The 18893-nt window shown below is 55.6% G+C and overlaps 8 protein-coding genes across 8 annotated transcripts; 6 read left to right on the top strand and 2 right to left on the bottom strand.

The window, feature by feature from the left end:
• Positions 1 to 144: 144 nt before the first annotated feature.
• On the top strand, positions 145 to 2731 carry LY79DRAFT_504253 (mannosyl oligosaccharide glucosidase; the record flags this gene model as incomplete). Its single annotated transcript, XM_060553494.1, has 3 exons — positions 145 to 406; positions 460 to 2426; positions 2480 to 2731. 3 exons carry the CDS (start codon positions 145 to 147, stop codon positions 2729 to 2731), a joined length of 2481 nt encoding a protein of 826 aa, XP_060420237.1.
• Positions 2732 to 2896: 165 nt separating this feature from the next.
• On the bottom strand, positions 2897 to 3822 carry LY79DRAFT_146478 (uncharacterized protein). Its single transcript, XM_060551012.1, has one exon. It carries the CDS (start codon positions 3690 to 3692, stop codon positions 3126 to 3128), a length of 567 nt encoding a protein of 188 aa, XP_060420236.1. The 5' UTR covers positions 3693 to 3822; the 3' UTR covers positions 2897 to 3125.
• Positions 3823 to 7747: 3925 nt separating this feature from the next.
• On the top strand, positions 7748 to 8151 carry LY79DRAFT_699481 (uncharacterized protein; the record flags this gene model as incomplete). Its single annotated transcript, XM_060564893.1, has 2 exons — positions 7748 to 7919; positions 7993 to 8151. The coding sequence occupies 2 exons, from the start codon at positions 7748 to 7750 to the stop codon at positions 8049 to 8051; spliced, it is 231 nt and encodes a 76-aa protein (XP_060420235.1). The 3' UTR covers positions 8052 to 8151.
• LY79DRAFT_535687 (GTP-binding protein TrmE) lies at positions 8134 to 10440 on the bottom strand. The gene is made up of 3 exons (XM_060556536.1): positions 10026 to 10440; positions 8530 to 9974; positions 8134 to 8469 (listed from the first exon to the last, which is right to left on the bottom strand). Exons 1-3 carry the CDS (start codon positions 10326 to 10328, stop codon positions 8451 to 8453), a joined length of 1767 nt encoding a protein of 588 aa, XP_060420234.1. The 5' UTR covers positions 10329 to 10440; the 3' UTR covers positions 8134 to 8450.
• A 177-nt stretch (positions 10441 to 10617) lies between these two features.
• On the top strand, positions 10618 to 11892 carry LY79DRAFT_535685 (ribosomal L28e protein family-domain-containing protein). Its single transcript, XM_060556535.1, has 2 exons — positions 10618 to 10746; positions 10800 to 11892. Exons 1-2 carry the CDS (start codon positions 10724 to 10726, stop codon positions 11728 to 11730), a joined length of 954 nt encoding a protein of 317 aa, XP_060420233.1. The 5' UTR covers positions 10618 to 10723; the 3' UTR covers positions 11731 to 11892.
• A 640-nt stretch (positions 11893 to 12532) lies between these two features.
• On the top strand, positions 12533 to 13366 carry LY79DRAFT_575299 (Sec1-binding region of Mso1-domain-containing protein; the record flags this gene model as incomplete). Its single annotated transcript, XM_060559696.1, has 1 exon — positions 12533 to 13366. One exon carries the CDS (start codon positions 12533 to 12535, stop codon positions 13364 to 13366), a length of 834 nt encoding a protein of 277 aa, XP_060420232.1.
• Positions 13367 to 14058: 692 nt separating this feature from the next.
• On the top strand, positions 14059 to 17217 carry LY79DRAFT_597217 (GTPase-activating protein GYP7). The gene is made up of 4 exons (XM_060561798.1): positions 14059 to 14540; positions 14607 to 15981; positions 16034 to 16615; positions 16667 to 17217. Exons 1-4 carry the CDS (start codon positions 14373 to 14375, stop codon positions 17026 to 17028), a joined length of 2487 nt encoding a protein of 828 aa, XP_060420231.1. The 5' UTR covers positions 14059 to 14372; the 3' UTR covers positions 17029 to 17217.
• A 434-nt stretch (positions 17218 to 17651) lies between these two features.
• Positions 17652 to 18773, top strand: LY79DRAFT_535677 (uncharacterized protein). The gene is made up of 2 exons (XM_060556534.1): positions 17652 to 18279; positions 18378 to 18773. Exons 1-2 carry the CDS (start codon positions 18075 to 18077, stop codon positions 18725 to 18727), a joined length of 555 nt encoding a protein of 184 aa, XP_060420230.1. The 5' UTR covers positions 17652 to 18074; the 3' UTR covers positions 18728 to 18773.
• The last annotated feature ends 120 nt before the right edge of the window (positions 18774 to 18893 follow it).

The raw sequence follows: 18893 nt of genomic DNA, 5'->3' as shown, positions 1-18893 counted from the left end.
ACTCACTTACTGTCCTAACCATACACGCACGCACACACATACACACACACACAGCTTGATCTTTTTCAACGGCTGTGGTGTGAGTGTACAGTTACTACCTCAGAGCTCCGATGAGCACTGAATGATAACTCACACACCGCAAAGATGGCTCGTACAACGCAGTTGGCCGTCTTCATTACACTTTCCCTATTCAATATCTTCGGCTCACAGCTGGTCCATGCAGCCGACGATGGCCCTGGCTCGGCTTCTATTTTGGCCTCTGAGGTCGGTCGCCTCAACAACGAGAGCTTGTTCTGGGGCCCCTATAAGTCCAACCTCTATTTTGGCGTTCGATCGAGAACTCCCAAGAGCTTATGGACCGGGTTGATGTGGTCTAGAGTTGATAACTATCAGGATGTTCAACAGGGTGAGTCGGGCGCATACATCACCGCCGATAATCGTAATCTAACAGCCTGACAGGTTTCCGTTACACTTGTGAACAGCATGAAGGCCTCCACGGGTACGGATGGGACGAGTATGATGCCCGAAAGGGAGGTGTCCAATCGATTCACGACGAAGGCAACCAGATTGACATCACCACCTCATTTATCAAGGTGCCCGGTGGAGCCAACGGTGGTAGCTGGGCAGCAAGAATTCGAGGTGTCCCGAGAGAGGGTGCCCCAGCTGACCTAAAGACCATGATCCATTACTACATCGCCCAGGAGGGCACCGATGGAGAGATAAAATTCGCTGGCGAGAGCGACTCCGCAGGTTATGATGGCGATGTTGCGTTCGAGGGTACTTCCCCCGAGCTTGGTAGGTATAAGCTGGTCGTCACGCAGGGCGAGGGCAAGCACCCTTCTAGCACCCACCCCTTGGCGGAAAAGAAACACCCCGACCAGACGACGGTGCGATCTCTTACCGTTCCTGAGGAGGTTCAATGGCAGGCCAAGGGTGTGGTCTTCAACCTCATCCAGGAAAGCGTCAAGTATGTCCAGGAGAACTACGACATGAAGGAGCCACCCCCAGCGTACCTCGTCTACCAGATCGACAACAAGCCCGGCGAAGGCAATGTTCACGTGGTTCAGAAGATGTTCGAGGGAGCATTCGAGTTCGACGTCATCTTCTCGTCTGCTTCCGCCGGTCCCGAGCTCACCAGCGCCGATGTGACACGCGAGATCAAGTCCGTCACCGAGTCCTTCGGCGAGCGCTTTTCCTCCGTCTTCAGTCTGAAGGCCCCGTACACTGCCGATAAGTACAAGAAGTTCGCCAAGAGCATGTTCTCAAACCTGCTTGGTGGTATTGGCTACTTCCATGGCTCGCAGCTGATTGACCGTTCGTACGCCCCCGAATACGACGAGGAGAATGAAGGATTCTGGGAGGAGACTGCAGCTGCGCGTGCCCGCAAGCAGCAAGAGCTGGAGGGCCCCTATGAGCTCTTTACGGCTGTGCCCTCCCGACCTTTCTTCCCTAGAGGGTTCCTCTGGGATGAGGGTTACCACCTCATCCCTATTGCCGACTGGGACATCGACCTGACCCTGGAGATTGTCAAGAGCTGGTTCAAAACCATGGACGACGATGGCTGGATTCCGCGTGAGCAGATTCTCGGCCCGGAGGCTCGCAGCAAGGTTCCGGAGGAGTTCCAGGTGCAATATCCACACTACGCCAACCCTCCCACGTTGTTCCTCATTATCGAGGGCTTCATGGAGCGCCTCCGAAAGACCAACGGCAGCCAGCCTGCCGAGAAGGAGCGGCTTGGTCCCGCGGATTCCCTCCAGACTGCTCATCTGGACAATGTCGAGCTTGGAGAGGACTTCCTCCGGAAGCTTTACCCCTTTGTCCGCACACAGTACGACTGGTTCCGCAAGACACAGAAGGGAGACCTGAAGACGTACGATCGTGAGGCGTTCTCCAACAAGGAGGGCTACAGATGGCGCGGCCGCACCGAGACCCACGTCCTCACCAGCGGTCTCGACGACTACCCCCGCCCACAGCCTCCTCACCCCGGTGAACTCCACGTCGATCTCATGTCCTGGGTCGGCCTGATGACCAAGTCCCTCATGAACATCGCCGACGCCCTCGGTATGAGGGAGGAAGTCGACGAGTTCAAGACGACTTTGAACGCTATCCGCCGTAACCTCAACGACCTCCACTGGTCAGAGAAGGAGGGCTGCTACTGCGACGCTACTATCGACGCTTACGAGGAGAGCTCCCTCGTCTGCCACAAGGGCTATATTTCTCTCTTCCCCTTCCTGGTCGGCCTTCTCGATGCTGACGATCCGAAGCTGGGCAAGCTTCTCGATCTGCTCGGCGACGAGGAGCACCTCTTCAGCCCTCACGGCCTGAGGAGTTTGAGCAAGCAGGATGAGTTTTACGGAACGGCCGAGAACTACTGGCGCAGTCCCGTGTGGATGCCCATCAACTACATGGCCGTCTCCCAGCTGAAGGTAAGTCTTTCCCTCCACACCTTCTGGAAAAACAAGTTTCTGACCGAAGATAGAACGTCGCGTCCCAGGACGGCCCCTACAAAGCCAAAGCCGCGGACCTCTTCACCCGTCTCCGCAAGAACCTCGTCGACACCGTCTACAACAGTTGGGAGAAGACAGGCTTCGCGTGGGAGCAGTACAACCCTGAGACTGGCGAGGGTCAGCGCACGCAGCACTTCACGGGTTGGACGAGCTTGGTAGTCAAGCTCATGGCCATGGAAGATCCCATCAAGGCTGGCAACGGCCACGTCAGAGACGAGCTATGAAACCCGCTTCACATTGGTTTCTTTCAGATGCGCACCCAGAGGCATGTATTAAGCAAAAGCACGGTAGAATCTGGGGCGGCACCGCTAGAGAGAGCACGAGTGCCCCCCGCTTGGAACGAGATATACTAGGGATGACTGACCCCTGAAAACAACGAATACACGACTCCAACGCCGTTTGTGAACGTGCTCGAGTGTCGATTGTGGGATGGCGCATCTGTGTGTGTGGTTCAAGATGTGCGTAATCCATCAATGCCGGAGTAGGGATGTAAGCAACCAGTCGGTCATATCCCTGCCCCGCCGCCGAGAGATAGGAAATAGGAAACCAGGATGGTAGCCACGTAAGCAGCGAGCGCTTAAGCCCTCAGCCCCCCGTTCCCGACTAGACCTCGGCGGTTCAAGCGGTGGAACTGTCCTCCGTCCTGTCCAGTTTCTGCTCGAGCACTGCGACCATATTGCGCGTCGTACGATACGATGACGTCCACTTGCTGGAAGCAGCCGGAAGGGGCGGCCCTGAGAGAAGCGAGAGAGCAATACACCGAGTGTCAGGGTCAAAACCGTGTAGGGCTGAAGCTGGGTCCTCGATGCAGAGTTGGCTGCGGGGAGCCGGTGTGACTTCCAAGACTTCTGGAGAGTTCTTCATGCGCTTCTTGTGAGCTGCTCCCTGCCATTCGTTGCGGTGGCGGCAGCGCCGCTGTAGGGCCGTTCGGAGAAACGTGTGGTCCATGGAGATAGGGCAGGCTCTACAGCTCTGATGCATAGCGTTCCTAGTCCTTTGATGTGATGTGACGCGATTCGTGCACTTTGCGGTCGGCGGACAGGGTACAGATGCGGGCTGGAAGGTCGGAGCCCCGGCGGCCGCCTGGTACCTAGTGACTGCGAATCGATAAGTGTCAAACGGGCCCAAGCATCTCCTGTTGTGGACCCAGCATGTAAGCCCGGCGAGGGAGCGTCGCACAAGCATGATGTACTTCTGGGTTACATCACACGCGGGCTGTGTGCGTGCGTCGGTCCCCTCTCGAGGACCGGATGCAGGCCGGCGCTGTGGGCCTCGTCATTGTTGGTGTCAGCAGAGACACGAGGTGCGCGCATGCATGTCATAGGGCTGCGCGGCTCAAGTGAGGCGGGTCAGGATCAGGCAGCTGCGGAAGGGGAGGGCAAGTGTCACCCTAAGCACCCCGGTCGTCTCCTTGAACTACATGGTCCTGCGTGTGGTGTGGCTAGGTCGTTATTACGGTAGGACTTTTGTTGCCCCGATCGGGTATACGGCTGGCTTTTGATAGCAGGATCCGCGTGCTTGGACTGCTGCAGCCTGTAGATTGGAACCCGTGCTCTGAGACACTCCGATGAGGAAATGAATGGCTATGTACGGATAGTAATCTTCTAGAAAGGCTGTCTGGTGCATAGGCCAAGCGAGTATGATACGACATAACCTCCCCTTTTGAAAAATACGGGACATTTGTTCTTCTCTACCAATCACCGGCCCAATGTCTCCTATGGCTTCGACATTTCACCGTCAGCATCTATGACTACTATCAATGCAGTGATCAGGCTAGATTTTCATATGACATTACATTAGCCTCTTAGGCTATATCCTGCAGTTGTGGTGATTGTGTAATAGGAATGAGCTGCTGAATCACAACCTCCCCCTCAACGGTTGTATCTTTCTACTCGGTCTTGATACAACCCATAGACCCTAGGTCTCAACCAATCTATTGTAGCTTGGATTGGACATCCTTATTGCTGTGAATGTATTATTGACCTAGTACTGTAGGTTAGAATGCTGGGTGGGGAGACGGGATCTGTCTGTTGAGGGATTATCATTTCCTATTACAGATCCTAAGGTGTTCGGATTGCCACAGCGGATTTGGAATCAGCACTCTCCAGAGACGAGCCAATGGTCTCCTGCCGCCGCAAACAACGTGGGTGCGTGAGGAAAGACATCGGAGTTCCGACAATCGAAGCGAACTTGGCCACGATGTAAAGGTGAATGGATGTCCCTCAGAATTGGACCATTGTGGAAGTCATGTTTTACTGATTGGACAAGGGAAGAAGACGCCACGAGGGCCTAGGGCGATGTCAAGTACAGCTTGGCTCCAGATAGTGAGAACGTTGCAACAAAAAGCCCTACCTATACACGGCGCAGTAGCTCGAAAATGAAAAGGATGGGTGCAACGGCGTGTTGGTGGCGTTGGCGTTTGTCTCTTGAACTAGTGTAGTGGCCACTTGGTAGACTTGCATGCAATGCAACTGCCTGGGCAGATAGGTAGGGAAGTGATGAGGACAGAATTTTGAAAATACAGCAGAATATCACAAAAAAAAAAAACAAGTGTTGCTTCGGTGGTTTGTCAATAAAATAGGTTGGATGTCGCGATAAACAAGGAATGAAGTTAAAATTGATTGTTGATCTGATCATCCGGATAAGGTTGCGACCATGAAATGGGATGGAATGAGTGGCCCGTACCTAGGGAAGGTCCGTGGTGGCTTGTACCAGGCGACTAAGGTGACTAAGGTAAGGTATGTACGTACCTAGTTACTCGGTCACAGAAATGGCCAGGCGCGGCCCCCGGCGATCAGAAGAGGCGGGCAGTAATACCACGCGGGGCACTTAGTGGCTTACCTACCTAGGTAACTACAGGTAGTCTCCCACCTACACCTTCAGCAACTGCTTCGACGCCAGTCAGCGAGTGCATGGACCCCACCAACTCGGATCTCCCTCCGTCAAAGTCTTGCACTTTCACCGACGACATCTCATCATCAGGTAATCAAGACCTATTTCCATTCGCATGCTTTTCCCAATAGCCTTCCCGAAGACACCTCGTGCCACACGCCTGCATCAAGGTCTGTCTGCCTCTCGATCAGCCTGGCATGGCGATAGGACTGCTGGAACTATTGTGCTGCACCCGCTGACTCACCTCGGCTTCCATTATTTCTCGGCTGTCAGAGGATTGTCGGCATGCAACCAAGAACACACACGCGTTGCCCGAAACGCGTCTCATCTGCAGTAGCGACATCATGTCACATCGCCCTAGCGTTGCCCCTCTGTAGAACTTTTGATATCGGGAAACCAATGACCTCAGGCTTCGGTCTTGCCCGAAACCTAAAGCGCCCTAAGCCAACTTGGGCAGAGTTGGCCAAGCAGACAGGCTTCTTCTGTATTGCGAAATAGACAGGATGACTACTACAAAATCGGGTGCCTTGTCAAGCGAGGCCACGAAATCTTAGGTCATCCTCCAGAAGCGGGCGGGCACCATCTATTCCCGTCCCCTTAGCTGCTCCATGCTGCCCCCCCACGGAACCCAAGACCAATGATTGCAGAGCGGAGTTTCGGCATCTCCATGCCCTCTCTGATGCGTGTCGTTTCTTGCCCGTCCTCGGACCGTCTCCGGAGCTTGTGATCACATTGCTCGCGAGGCGGACATGGGACGGGGCTAATGTGTGTCTGTCACCGTCGCAGATGACTCTTCATGTCGCTCACTCGCAGCGTCGATCAAAGTAGCAGAATTGAAAGCCGGCGTATTACCAATGACGGGACCAACTGTGATTAGCGGACCTTCCGTTCCTCGCCGGGCATAGGACACAGGCGCCGAATGCCCCGGAAACATCCAGAATGATGCGTCTAGATACTGGCGACACCGAAGTCTTCTATCCCATCCGACGAATCAACATCGTACGGGTGACCTTGAAGCTAGCGAAGGCGGGCAGATGCCCCCCTGCCACACCGGTCAATCGTCCAGTCGATGTGCATTGGTTGTCCTTATGTCAGGTTCCACATCCCTCCCACGCGAACTTCACCGTCCCCCCCACCCGACGCGAACTTGATGGTCGGAGGTTCTTGCAAAGCGGCATTTGCACAGCCTTGAATGCTGACAGAAACACATAGCCTGTGGCTGCTAGCGTACGAAACGCCCTGCCTCGTTCACCTCTTCCGGCCCGACCTGAGACGTATCTTCAGGCAGGTCAGGCTGGTGCTTACTCGGCACGAGTGGTTCCCAGCACTCAGCCCTATACGTGCAACCTCTTCCCTGTCCATCGCGTCCTCATTCGTCCTCTTGCCCTTGCGCACCATCTTCTCGTATCCCCTCCGAGCGCTTCCACTAACGATCCCGCGCCAATCCGTGTAACCAGATCCCGTCGCTCTGGTTTCTGTCCATCCCTGTCCTCTCGCCCAGGGACTCGGGGCCCAAGCCACGCCCTTGGCCCTTTACAACCAGAAACGGAAATGAAGAAGTCAAAGACACACAACAGGGATGTGACAGCCTACCTATTCTGGTGTTCCAGAGAACTGTTCTCACACGCGTCTGTCTGCCCATGACCCTGGTCTGCGGCAACCCGGTCCATGGCTCTTGCTCACGTTCCCTTGTCGTCGTCGTCTCCCATCCCACCATCTCGTCGCCCAGCTTTCCGGTCTGCCGTAACATGTCGTGTGGACTGCGCATCGATGACAGTAACACAGCCATACAGAGAAGCCGGAATCTGCGATTCGAGGAACCAGCGGTGTCATACTCGCAGTGGCAAGAACGCTAAAGCTTGTTCTTCACATCTCCACACCCTCCCTGTCGTCCTACCCATGTCATCGCCTTTCACATATGGAGGGGGAAAGGGCTGCCTAGAGCTCCGTGGGGGCCATCCCGGAACGACCATCGCAAGTCTCATCTCCCACAAGCCATCCCGTCGAAGTACCCTCGCCGGTCCTTCGCGGGGGCTGGGATGCCCAAACTGTGTCATCATGGTTGTCTGTTCTGTAAGGTAGGGTTGGCTCTTACTCCGAGCCAACGCGATGAGCCTCAACGCCCACGTTCGGCGAAGGGGGGGGGGGGATGCCTCGACGCCTATATAAACACTTGATATATCCCCCTTTGAAACAAGAAATATCATCATCACCACACTCACAGACCAGACAAGCCAAGCATACAACTCTCACATCTACATCCTTTTCACTCACACTTATCCTTTCAACATCATCATCACTACCACCACAACCAACTCAAACCACACGCTCCTCCTCATCACCTCATAATGGCCGCCTTCACTCTCATCTTCACCCCCACCACCGCCGTCTACGGACGCTCCGGCTACAACAAGGACGGCGACGACGAGGAGAAGGACAGTGGCCGTTCCGGCTACAACAAGGACGGCAACGACGACGATGAGACCCAGAACAAGGGACGCTCCGGCTACAACAAGGATGGTGACGACGAGGAGGACAAATAAGCGTCCCCTCCCCAGGGCCGACGCCCTCTCTGACTTTCCACACCGCCGAGAGTGGCTCGCTTTCTTCACAGCGGCCCTCGGAAGAGCAAACGGCGCCTTGACTAGCTAGCCGCATCGCAACATGCGCGCCTCCCATTCAACCAGCATTAGACCGGAGTTTTATCGCAACGTGTCGCCACCGCGCAACCCCCCCCCCCCCCCCCCCCCCCGGGAGGGAAACGCGGGAGCCAGGAGGCAATAGTACTGGCGGCGGCTTCTCTTTTCGTTTCCTTCCTCATGCATTGGGCCGGAGTTCAGGATACGCATGGTAGCATCGTGGTGGATCCCTCGTTTCTTTTGATGATTGAAATTGCATAGAAGGCATGGGCATAGAGTAGAATTGCTCTTTTCGTTGGTGGCCTTGCCATCTCGTATCCTCCCCCTCCCTCTCTCAAACTCCCCCGGATATATTAGATTTCATTAGAAAAGCGACGACTTCGCTGTCCGTGCCCTGATAGTTGTCTAATCACTATTTTCCTACACAAAACCTGTAGCCATGTGTGTCAGTATGCCGATGAAACAGTGAGAGTGAAAGTCTTTGCACCTACTTTTCGAAGATTACACCAAGGACCTCTTCGACGTCGCCCGACTCAACGCGGCCGGTGATCTTGGCGAGACAGTCTGCCGCGTACCGGAGGTGTTCCGCCGCAAGGACGATATCCGGCTCCTCGCCTTCTTCCTCGGGGTGCGCCGCCGCCATGAAATCGTCCAAGAAGCCGCGGCACTGCTCAAGCAGCTGTGCCTGTCTTGCCGTGACACCCAGCAGATCTTGTTGATCTGTGGGCAGAGACGTCATGCCCGCGAATGAATCGACCAGCTGGTCGATGAGCCCGTGGATGGCACCGGGATCCTTTTGACTTGTGGCCTTGGCCTGCGCCTCGCGGCAAGAAATTGTAATGATTTCTGCCCGAGCCATACCCGGGGCGTGATCGGCTACTTCGCTCCTGAATCGGCCAATGAGGTCGGCGAAGGTAGGCCCATCAACGGCGTCTCGCTTGTTCACGACGACGAGGCATGACTGAGCCTCCGACGCGAGCCTCAACGTCTCTGCGTCGTAGTTGATCCGGAAACCCCCGTCGCGCCCCGGCTCCACCGCCGCTAAAACAATGATGATGTCCGATTCCGACGCCTTCTGTTTCGCACGGCGAATGCCCTCCTCCTCAACAACCCCCAGCGCAGGCTCGGAGAGGTCACCGCCCAGGCTCAGAGAGGACTTGGTCCGGATGCCAGCCGTATCTGCAAAGGAGCAGAGGTACCCCCGGATATCGAGGCTTACCTCGACGATGTCCCGCGTGGTGCCCGCCTCCATTGACACAATCGAAGCCTCGCGCCCGACGATCAAATTCATCAGCGAGCTCTTGCCGACGTTGGGCGGGCCGAGAAGGGCGATCTGTATGCCGTTCCGCAATAGCTCGCTACGCTGACTGGCAGCCTCATGCACTCGAATGCTGTGCCGCATATTGGCTACGAGCGCCGAGACGTTCCTCATTAGTTCCGAAGGCGACTCGTCAAAGTGCTGATCCTCGGCAAAGTCGATGAGGGCCTCGATCTCGCCCCGGGCGAGCAGAAGCTGTTCGCGCCAGCTCTCGTAGGTGCGTCCTAGCACGCCCGAGCTACCTCGCACCGCGGCGCGGCGCTGTTGCTCTGTGTCGGCGGAGAGCGTGTCGCCGAGGGACTCGACCTGGGCCAGGTCAAGCCTGTCATTGAGGAAGGCGCGCTTGGTGAACTCGCCGGGCTCGGCGTACCGTATCAGGCTGTCGGACGGACACTTCGGGATCGCTGCGAGGACCGCCTTGACTGTTGCGGGACCGCCGTGAACGTGTAGTTCCAGGACGTCTTCTCCGGTTACCGTTCTGGGGCCGGCGAAGTAGAGAACGAGGGCATTTGAGTCTAGGATTGGGCCGCCGTCACCGGCCTGGGCGTCCACGAGTGTCCTGACAGCCGCATAGCGAGGTTTTGGGAGCGGTTTATTCGGACAAAGCCCTTTGTAAACCTGGGCTTGTTTTAGTTGTTTTGACTTGTTTATTAGGATTTGATTGCTTACATCTGCACACCCAGGGCCGGATATGCGTATCACCGCAATTCCGGCCCGACCTTGTGCTGTTGACAATGCATATATGCTGTCTTCTTCAAAAATGACTTCAGGCGTGGATGCGATGAATCTTGACTGAGTCCGTAGGCCATCCAGATGCGTTGGATGCTGTTGCTGTAAGTGGTATGCAGTGGTCAATCCCAACGACAGCGGCCCCGTTCTGACAGGATAGTGACTTCGACCACTAACACATCTTGCAGCTTGTAAGGAGACGTTTCGGCCGAGGCTCCTCATCAACCGAACAAGAACAGGCATGGACTAGTAAGACAGATGCAAAAAAATGAAGAGAAGAATTAAAGTCAAACAAATTGGATACTTGCAGAGCTACCGTGCCCATAGTGGTGATAGGTTTTACATGAGTGACGATGACTGGGTTGAAAATGTAAAGAGGTTAGTGAAGAGGATGAGAAAGTCGTGCTCCAGTTTGGAATCCATGGCATGCTATTGGCCAGTCGGACCGCTTTGCACCCGATCTTATCGCGATAAGACCCCTGCAGCCTATGAAGGAAGAAAAAAAAGATTTTGGACTGCTAGAAAGGAAAACCAGCGCCCCGCCGCCTCACATTTTCCTCTCGAGCTCACAGTACTCGATTGCGGCAGAGCCTTTTTACAACTTACATCTCGTCCCGATTTTCGCCATTACCGTCACGATGGCATCCGACGAGATTATCTGGTGAGAAATTGTCTTTCGGACACCCAAATCAGCGTCAGTTCTAACATGACCAGGCAAATTATCAACCAGCAGTTCTGCAGCTTCAAACTCTCCACAACCAAGAAGCAGACGTTTTGCAGAAACGAAAACAATGTCACGGGTCTCTGCAATCGACAGTCGTGCCCGCTGGCAAACTCCCGCTATGCCACCGTTCGACGAGCCCCGAACAAGGACACGCTGTACCTCTACATGAAGACGGTTGAGCGCGCACACATGCCCTCGAAGCTATGGGAGCGCATCAAGCTGCCGAACAACTATGCCAAGGCCCTGGAAATGTTGGACGAGAAGCTCATCTACTGGCCCAAGTTCCTCATCCACAAGTGCAAGCAGCGTCTCACCCGTCTGACGCAAGTCAACATCCGCATGCGAAAGATCGCCGCCGAGGAGGAGCGTATGGGCGAAAAGCTGGTACCGAAGATGGCGCCTAAGATCCGGCGCCGTGAGGAGGCCAGAGAGCGTAAGGCAGAGGCTGCAGCGAAGTTGGAGCGCACCATTGAGCGTGAGCTTGTTGAGAGATTACGTTCCGGCGCCTACGGCGACCAACCCCTCAACGTCAGCGAGTCGATCTGGAGAAAGGTTCTCAACTCCATGGAGAAGGAGGGCGAGGGCAAGCGCGACAAGGACATGGACACGGGCATCGAGTCGGAAGAGGAGGGCGAGGAAGAAGAAGAAGACGAGGACGACTTGGAGAAGGAGGTCGAGTACGTTTCCGACATCGAGGAGAGCGACGAGGAGCTCGAGGACATTGAAGACTGGCTCGAGAGCGACGATGACGACGCCGAAGACGATGACGAGGAGGAAGATTCCGAGGACAGCGATGACGAGGCTGCCCGTAAGGCTGGCGACAAGCGGAAGCGCGGCCGCGCGGTCAAGATGAACCAGAAGAGGCTCAAGCAGAAGCAGACCGAGGAGCGGCCCAAGATCGCGGAGGAATTGACCTGGTAATAGAGAGGCTCGGATGAATTCCTACAGGCGTCTGGCGCGGATACCTTAACGGCTGGGTACGGAACGGAAAACTGAAACTTGGGGGCATCGCGCATACCACTGCATGTTGTGATATACTATCAAAAGCTGTCAATGTTGCCGAAATACCGTTTGCATGCGAATTTCATTTTCATGTGTCTACATACTTTTGCGGGCGCCTAATGATTCGTTGGTGATATCTGTTCCGGGACCATGGAAAACTAACTCCATTCCCACCCAGAACACATGGTGTCTCAGGTGGTCATCTACAACCGGAGGTTGAAAGGCAAGGTTTGCGCTTCCCGAAGCGGCCATGATCCTTGCTCACACCGAAAAGTTGCTAGGGCCGGGGGGCGTCGGTGAAGAAGCCGTCGCACCTCTATTAGTGCAAGTCCTTTTAGAACAATGCGGGTAGGCCCATGCCCCGCCGTCATGCATTGTTCCGCTGGGCCACAAGTGTCGGACCCAGGTCGCTTCATCCTCATTATCCAAGACCGTCTTATGTGAAACGGACCACTCCAAACAACCCTCCAGAATTAAAGCAGCCCGACGGAATCGATTCTTGGATTCAATATACTCCTTTTCCGTTCTACTACTACAAAAAGAAAAGACAAGAACCTATCTGCCAGCAAGCGGCCGACTTTATCCCACGAACTTCCGACGAGAAGCCTCCGCATCCGACCGGAGCAGAGCTCTTTGCCCCAACCCAACCCAACCCGTTCGACAGACACCGTCGGAGACCACCTCTGCCCCGCAGGATCCTCGCGGCAAGGAGCAAAGCACAATGTCATCTTGGTACTCGAGGATCCTCACCAACACCACCTCTCAGATCTCGAACCTGCAGAGTCGATTGTTGCAGAGCGAAAACGACGGCGACACCGATGACGACACCCACGTCTGCAGAGTCCTGAGAGGTTACTACACCGAGAAAGGCCGGCCCTTCCCAGGCTGGCTGCCGCCCGACCCAAAGGCACCACCCCCAGTAACTCCGGTCTACGCTCAGCCAGCCCAGCAAGTCGGTTCGCGTTACGGCGGTCTACAACAGCCACAGCAAGCCGGCCCTACCACGGGGTTGAGCTCACTCTGGGATAACAACGCGGCTGCGCAGCCTAGGCAAGATGCCATGAGCCTGCGACAGGGTCGCGGAGCCCCGCCGCCGATGCGAGGTGGAGAGCAGCAGCCCACGCGATTGAGCCCCTTTGCACGCGCTGGCGACTCGGGACGAGAGGAGGTGCAGGCTCGGCCTCTCCCCAGTCAGCGGGCGGGTAGCTACCAACAGAGTGCGGCTTATGGAAGAGACACGACGAACACACCGCCGGGCAGCTCGGCAGGCTCGGCACAGGATCGACTTAAGCAGCGACTTTGGGGAGGTGCGAGGACAGCCAGTCCAGCGTCAGGGGCAGGAGGCCAAGGGCCGTTCCAACCACCGTCAGGCAGAGGAGGAGGCGGAGGCGGCGGCAGTGGTGATTACGAGGATCGATTTGCCCCTGGCGGGATGTACGATGGAGGAAATGATTATGGCAGTGGTGGTAGCAGTGGGGGTGGCGGTGGTGGACGGCCAGGGCTGCCTAACGGGCCGCGGCGGCAAGGTCTCCCGAGCGGTCCTCGGATGAGGTGAGGTGATACACGAGAAGGGTTATGGATACTTGTGTGCGAAAGACGGGAGAGGGACATATCGGTGACGCCGTGGAGCTGCTCGGGAGCTCACCTTTGCGATGCGGACATGTGCGACCAGGTGCTTGACGGGACCAAACGCAAACCATCAAGCTCGCGCGAGGATCTGCGGGCCATACCTCGCCATCCAGGGACGCGGATACGGATGATGCCAAAAGATACGTCGTTCAGGAGGTTCATAGGGAGAGCTGATGCACACACATACACATATACCAATACACCACCTAATAGCCACGCATTTGCGACTGAATACGTACCTAGGTGATGACGGGCTGTGTTATCTCCAGCGCAGGTAGCAAGTTAACAAGTCGGACAAGGCTTTTATTTCCCATTATCATGATCAAGTACGTCTCATTCAGCAGGATAGCATAAACTACAAGTCACCGGAACTGCGTTCTCTCTGAAATCCCACCCGTAGTGCTACGTCTCTGAAGACCGAATGTCGAGTTTTGGCGATGAAGCGAGTTGCTTGCGCGTGCGAACGCGCAGCAGCCTCCGGAGGGTTAGCCGCAGGCGTGAATGACGACGCATGCATGCTGCAGATGACATGGTTCGTCTCGAAGCTCCGGGTAGCTGTACCGCTAATAAGCGCCAAAGAATGCCTGACAGACGGTACAGATACAGGGGGGCAGCCCCCTCCGATACAAGGGTACAAGCTTTCGTAGCGGGGTGGCCACGCCCCCCTCGGGAGGCGTTGATGACTGCGTAGCACCTTGCCCCCCCTCCAACATCCCATGATACCTAGTCACGGTTCGCTCACATGCCACCTCCCCAGAACCTTTGTGTTTCCTTCTGTCACTGCATCTCTACAAGAAACTCTGTCGGGCAACACCCGATATTGTTTGTTTCTCTGAATAGACTCATCAAGTACAACGGGCCTGGGAGCCTTGCCCTCCCCTACCTATATTACCCTTACGCTCTGCCTTACATCATCACCGAGGCACTGCATCATGACCTCAGACTCGGATCCCCCGCCATCGGCGAGCGCTCCACCAGCACGACCTCGCTCGCCCTCAGGCAGCTTTTACGCTCTGAGCGACGACGAGGAAGGGGACTACGACACGATCACGCACACAGAGACCGGTCGGGGCGTTAAACTCCTTTTTTCTAAAAGCAAGGTGAGTCGCGAAAACTACCGTCGCCACCCCCATAGACTTGGGAACTGATGGGGCTTCACTGCGCAGGTTTACGTGCATCCCACGCCTTCGGCGAAAGATAACATTCCCGGTTACATTGCTCTTCTCCAACAAAAAGGAGGCCAGCTTGGTCGTCCGGCCTCATCTTCGTCGGGAGACTCGCAGAACCCAAACGCCTCCGATCTGCTCCTGGCATGGCTTCCCGAGTCGTCCCTAGGCGAATCCGAGAGCATCTACGTCAAGGTCGACCTTAGCGAAGGGGAGTCGCCTCCGAAGCAATCATATCTTGTACCACCCCCACCGACCGTCACATCTCACCGCGGCTCTGTCGGCACTTATGCGTTTGCCATCCCAGTCAGCGCAATCTACTCGCTTCTCGTAAGACCGCCGAGTCTTGGCTGGTGGTTTGGCTCTTTGATCATCAACTCGAGGGCAGGCGACAGCTTCCCTGCACTGTTCTTCCACGACAATGAATGTCAAAGCACAATCCTGAAGAGGAAGAGGCGGACCAGGGACAACTTCGACCCGTTCGGCGATCGAGGGGAGATGTTCTGGGGCGGCGACGAGGTCTTGCGCTGGCTGCGGCGTTACGTCCCTATTGAGAGATCCGGAGCAGAACCCAACATCTATTTAGTAGACCCGTCAAAGGAGGACAGCGAGGCCTTCAGCGGCAAGCTTACTTCCAGTACAGCCCAGGTTGGCTTGAAAGATGGAACGGGGACTCGCGCTGGCGGCGCCGGTCCCAGTGGCGACGCGCAGATGGATCCTTTTGTGAAGTTTGTGAAGGAGACGGGTTGGAACATCATGGAGAAATTCAGCAAGGTGACCACCTTCACACGACGGGCCGCGCAAGATGTCATGCAAAACCCGAACGTCCCCCCGCAAGTCAGGAGGCTCCTGCGCAACCCCGAGGTGCAGACTCTTCAAGATGAATTCGACAGTGCGAGGATATACCTCGCGCGCTGGGCCATGGGAATTGCCGAGCAGAGCGAGCGGGATCGGAGTCAGAGAATATGGACGGCTAGGGAGGTCCTAGAGCTCGAGGATACCGATGTGGGAGAGTTCGAGCTCTTGGACGGGAGCAGCACCATGTCATTGGAGGACAGGAGGAAACCAGTGACACTGAAAGAGTGGAACACCTTCTTCGATCAGCGGACCGGACGACTCTCGGTCACTGTCGATGAGGTTAAGGAAAGGGTCTTTCACGGCGGCCTTGACCCAGACGACGGAGTGCGAAAGGAAGCATGGTTGTTTCTGCTCGGGGTCCACGACTGGTACAGCACATCCGAGGAGCGGAAGTCTCAGATTGCGTCACTTAGGGACGAGTATGTTAAGTTGAAGGGTGCTTGGTGGGAGAGGCTTGTAGACCTTGGTGGTGAAGGCGAGCAGGGAGAGTGGTGGCGTGAACAACGTGGCCGTATTGGTAGGTTTCCGACGAACGACTAGGTGATGATTTGGTGCTAATACTGTTGCAGAGAAAGACGTTCATCGAACAGACAGGAATGTTCCTATTTTTTCTGGAGAAGACATTCCGCACCCAGACCCCGAATCTCCCTTTTCCGAGGTTGGCACCAATGTCCACCTGGAGCAGATGAAGGACATGCTTCTTACGTACAACGAGTACAACAAGGATCTCGGCTACGTGCAGGGCATGTCTGATCTCCTGGCCCCCATCTACGCCGTTATGCAGGACGATGCAATCGCCTTCTGGGGCTTCCAGCACTTCATGGATCGTATGGAGCGCAACTTCTTGCGCGACCAGTCAGGAATGCGGTCACAACTGCTCACCCTTGACAACCTCGTCCAGTTTATGGACCCGAAGCTTTACGCGCACTTGCAGTCCGCAGACAGCACCAACTTTTTCTTCTTCTTCCGCATGCTACTCGTCTGGTACAAGCGAGAGTTCGAGTGGATGGACGTCTTGCGCCTTTGGGAGATTCTCTGGACGGACTATCTGAGCAGCAGCTTCCACTTATTTGTCGCATTAGCAATCTTAGAGAAGCACCGGGATGTCATCATGACCCACCTGCAGCATTTCGACGAGGTTCTCAAATATGGTATGTTTCTTAGCACTATGGCTTACGGCTACAGGCGCTGACATTGCACAGTCAACGAACTTTCCAACACAATGGATCTCGACTCAACTTTGATTCGCGCCGAAGCGCTATTCCGCCGTTTCCAGCGGCTGGTGGAAGCAGTTGATAAGAAGGGTAACTTTCCTGGGCCACGACTGCGAGATCCCGGCTCTCCCTCCAAATCTTCATCATCCGACCAGGCCGACAAGGACCCGAAACAAGGCCAAAGCAGTGCCGGACCAGCGTCCCCACGCAAAGATACGGGCAAGGCGCCTGAGGGGTCGCAGGTGAAGAAGATCATCACCCCAGAATTGAGAGAGCTGCTCAGCCGCAAAGTTGTAATACTTCCACGCAAGGAGGTAGCGAACAAGGGGGACGGCCCAGGGAGATCATGACCAGCACAACAATCACGAAAAAACGGACGAAAGGTTTGGCTTTACGAAACGTCGGGACGAAAACATGTTGGTACGCATTCGGGGATAATAAGGGCGGGCGTCTAGGTGTCTGATTAAATAGTTGTATGAAAGAAAGCAAACACGCGACAACGTGTATTATGCAGCCCTCAAGAAAATCCTCGCCCCTAGTCAGCTTTCGAAGGCCTAGAAGACCCATCGGTGACTCTTATATGTCCGGCATGGAAAAGGAGGGGTGAGGAGCCCTACAGGTTACGCCAGAAGAACAAGGGGTCGCGGAGACCCTGCTCTGTCCCTGGGTGGTGCATTTTCCTGTCAGGGACACCCGTACTCGGTACAAGTCTATTGTTAAGCCATCAAGGCAGCCGACTGTTGGGCCCTGACGCTCTTCTACACGCCGGCTTTTGATCTAAAGCTCTAGATGCGTGTCTAGTCGGTTTTCACAACGATGTGGTAAGATTTTGGGTTGGCTGCTCCCCCCTTTGGCTCCGGAACTAGCATCGTGTCCCCTTCCCCCTTGTTACAATGCAACCTGTGACCTCACAGCGCATCTTAGTATCAACATCATGCGCGGAGAAAGGGGGGCGTGGGTGGTCATCCGGGCAGCACTATGTGAGATGAAGAGATGAAAGTATGATAAGTGCGTCTGCCTAAGGTCGGTGCAAGGGGTTAGGGCTCAGGCAAGACGTAATTAGACTATAACTGGAGGCCTGCCAAAGGTCGGCATTTCTGAGGGCTGAGTGATGATATATAATAGGTAAGCCAAGGAGCCATAACGGCGGTCAACACCCCCCGTTTCTTTGAAAAGACATCACACGACTTCACAGCAACCTTTGACTTACACGACAGCACCCCTGAGCAGATATCACCGCTCACTGCCGACTTGTTTCTCACATAAGCTGCCTAAAGCAACCGGAACAGGCAAAGGCAAGCAAAGGTGACTAGGGATATAATACCCCCTCGAGACCCCCCCGACCCCACGGAGAAAAAGGTCTTCTCTCTTCCCCCTCAAGAGAAATCTCGCAATAATGTCACCCGGAGGCGGTGAAGTAATTGAAGAAGAAGAAGCCCGCGCATCCGTCGTAAAAGAGGTCATCAACCAGCCCGGCCGGAACGAGATCTTCGCTGGGGACCGGCCGAACCATATCGCCCTAGCCAGCGGGGCCCTGATCAACGGGTTCAACCCCGGATACGGACCGATGGGTTATCAACTTTGCACTCAGTGCCGCCGCTGTGAGTCACCGTCTTCCGTGCCTTGCTGCCCCCTTGGACATCTTGTTTGTCCGGGACACGCTTCCCATGTCGACGCTGGCCTCTAACACCTCTCACAGACTGGCATACCTCCTTCTCCGAGACCATCTGCTACCGCTGCCGCAATGCCGTCGGCTACCGCGGCGGCTACTTCGACGACCGCTCCAGCATCAGCTACAGCTCCGGGTACGGCTACGGCTACGGCTACGACCGTGGGTACGGCCACGGACACGGTCACGGCCACGGTTACGGACACGGTCACGGCTGCTGTCGGTGCTCCTACTGCGAACGCGTCAGGTATTCGGGTGACTGCGGGTGCCGTGGAAACATCAGTATCTGCAGGGACCGGTGCGGGAGACCCGCGCTGTGCCGGCCTTGCCCGAGGAGGCTTGCTTTTGAGAAGAAGATCGTGAAGCGGTACTATTGCTGAGTCTTTGTTAGTGGATTCTTGAAAGAGAGAGAGAGAGAGAGAGAGAGAGAGAGAGAGAGAGAGAGAGAGAGAGAGAGAGAGAGAGAGAGAGAGAGAGAGAGAGAGAGAGAGAGAGAGAGGATGAGAACGCATTCTGAATTTGTCGAGGGCGGGATGTCTTGACTTT

Source organism: Colletotrichum navitas (genome assembly GCF_030913465.1).
Source record: "Colletotrichum navitas strain CBS 125086 chromosome Unknown LY79scaffold_2, whole genome shotgun sequence".
Lineage (NCBI taxonomy): Eukaryota > Fungi > Ascomycota > Sordariomycetes > Glomerellales > Glomerellaceae > Colletotrichum > Colletotrichum navitas.
Note: the sequence above shows the minus strand (reverse complement) of the source record. Positions and strands in the feature narration are given on the sequence as shown.

Excerpts from the sequence above, each read along its gene's own strand:
- LY79DRAFT_146478 (XM_060551012.1), bottom strand. The coding sequence starts at position 3,692 with ATGCTTGTGCGACGCTCCCTCGCCGGGCTTACATGCTGGGTCCACAAC.
- LY79DRAFT_535687 (XM_060556536.1), bottom strand. The coding sequence starts at position 10,328 with ATGCCTGTTCTTGTTCGGTTGATGAGGAGCCTCGGCCGAAACGTCTCC. Across the intron at positions 9,975-10,025 it reads CCGGCCCTGGGTGTGCAGAT|GTTTACAAAGGGCTTTGTCC; the intron begins GTAAGCAATCAA and ends AAACAAGCCCAG.
- LY79DRAFT_535685 (XM_060556535.1), top strand. The coding sequence starts at position 10,724 with ATGGCATCCGACGAGATTATCTG. Across the intron at positions 10,747-10,799 it reads GCATCCGACGAGATTATCTG|GCAAATTATCAACCAGCAGT; the intron begins GTGAGAAATTGT and ends TAACATGACCAG.
- LY79DRAFT_597217 (XM_060561798.1), top strand. The coding sequence starts at position 14,373 with ATGACCTCAGACTCGGATCCCCCGCCATCGGCGAGCGCTCCACCAGCA. Across the intron at positions 15,982-16,033 it reads TGAACAACGTGGCCGTATTG|AGAAAGACGTTCATCGAACA; the intron begins GTAGGTTTCCGA and ends ATACTGTTGCAG. Across the intron at positions 16,616-16,666 it reads CGACGAGGTTCTCAAATATG|TCAACGAACTTTCCAACACA; the intron begins GTATGTTTCTTA and ends GACATTGCACAG.
- LY79DRAFT_535677 (XM_060556534.1), top strand. The coding sequence starts at position 18,075 with ATGTCACCCGGAGGCGGTGAAGTAATTGAAGAAGAAGAAGCCCGCGCA. Across the intron at positions 18,280-18,377 it reads TTGCACTCAGTGCCGCCGCT|ACTGGCATACCTCCTTCTCC; the intron begins GTGAGTCACCGT and ends CACCTCTCACAG.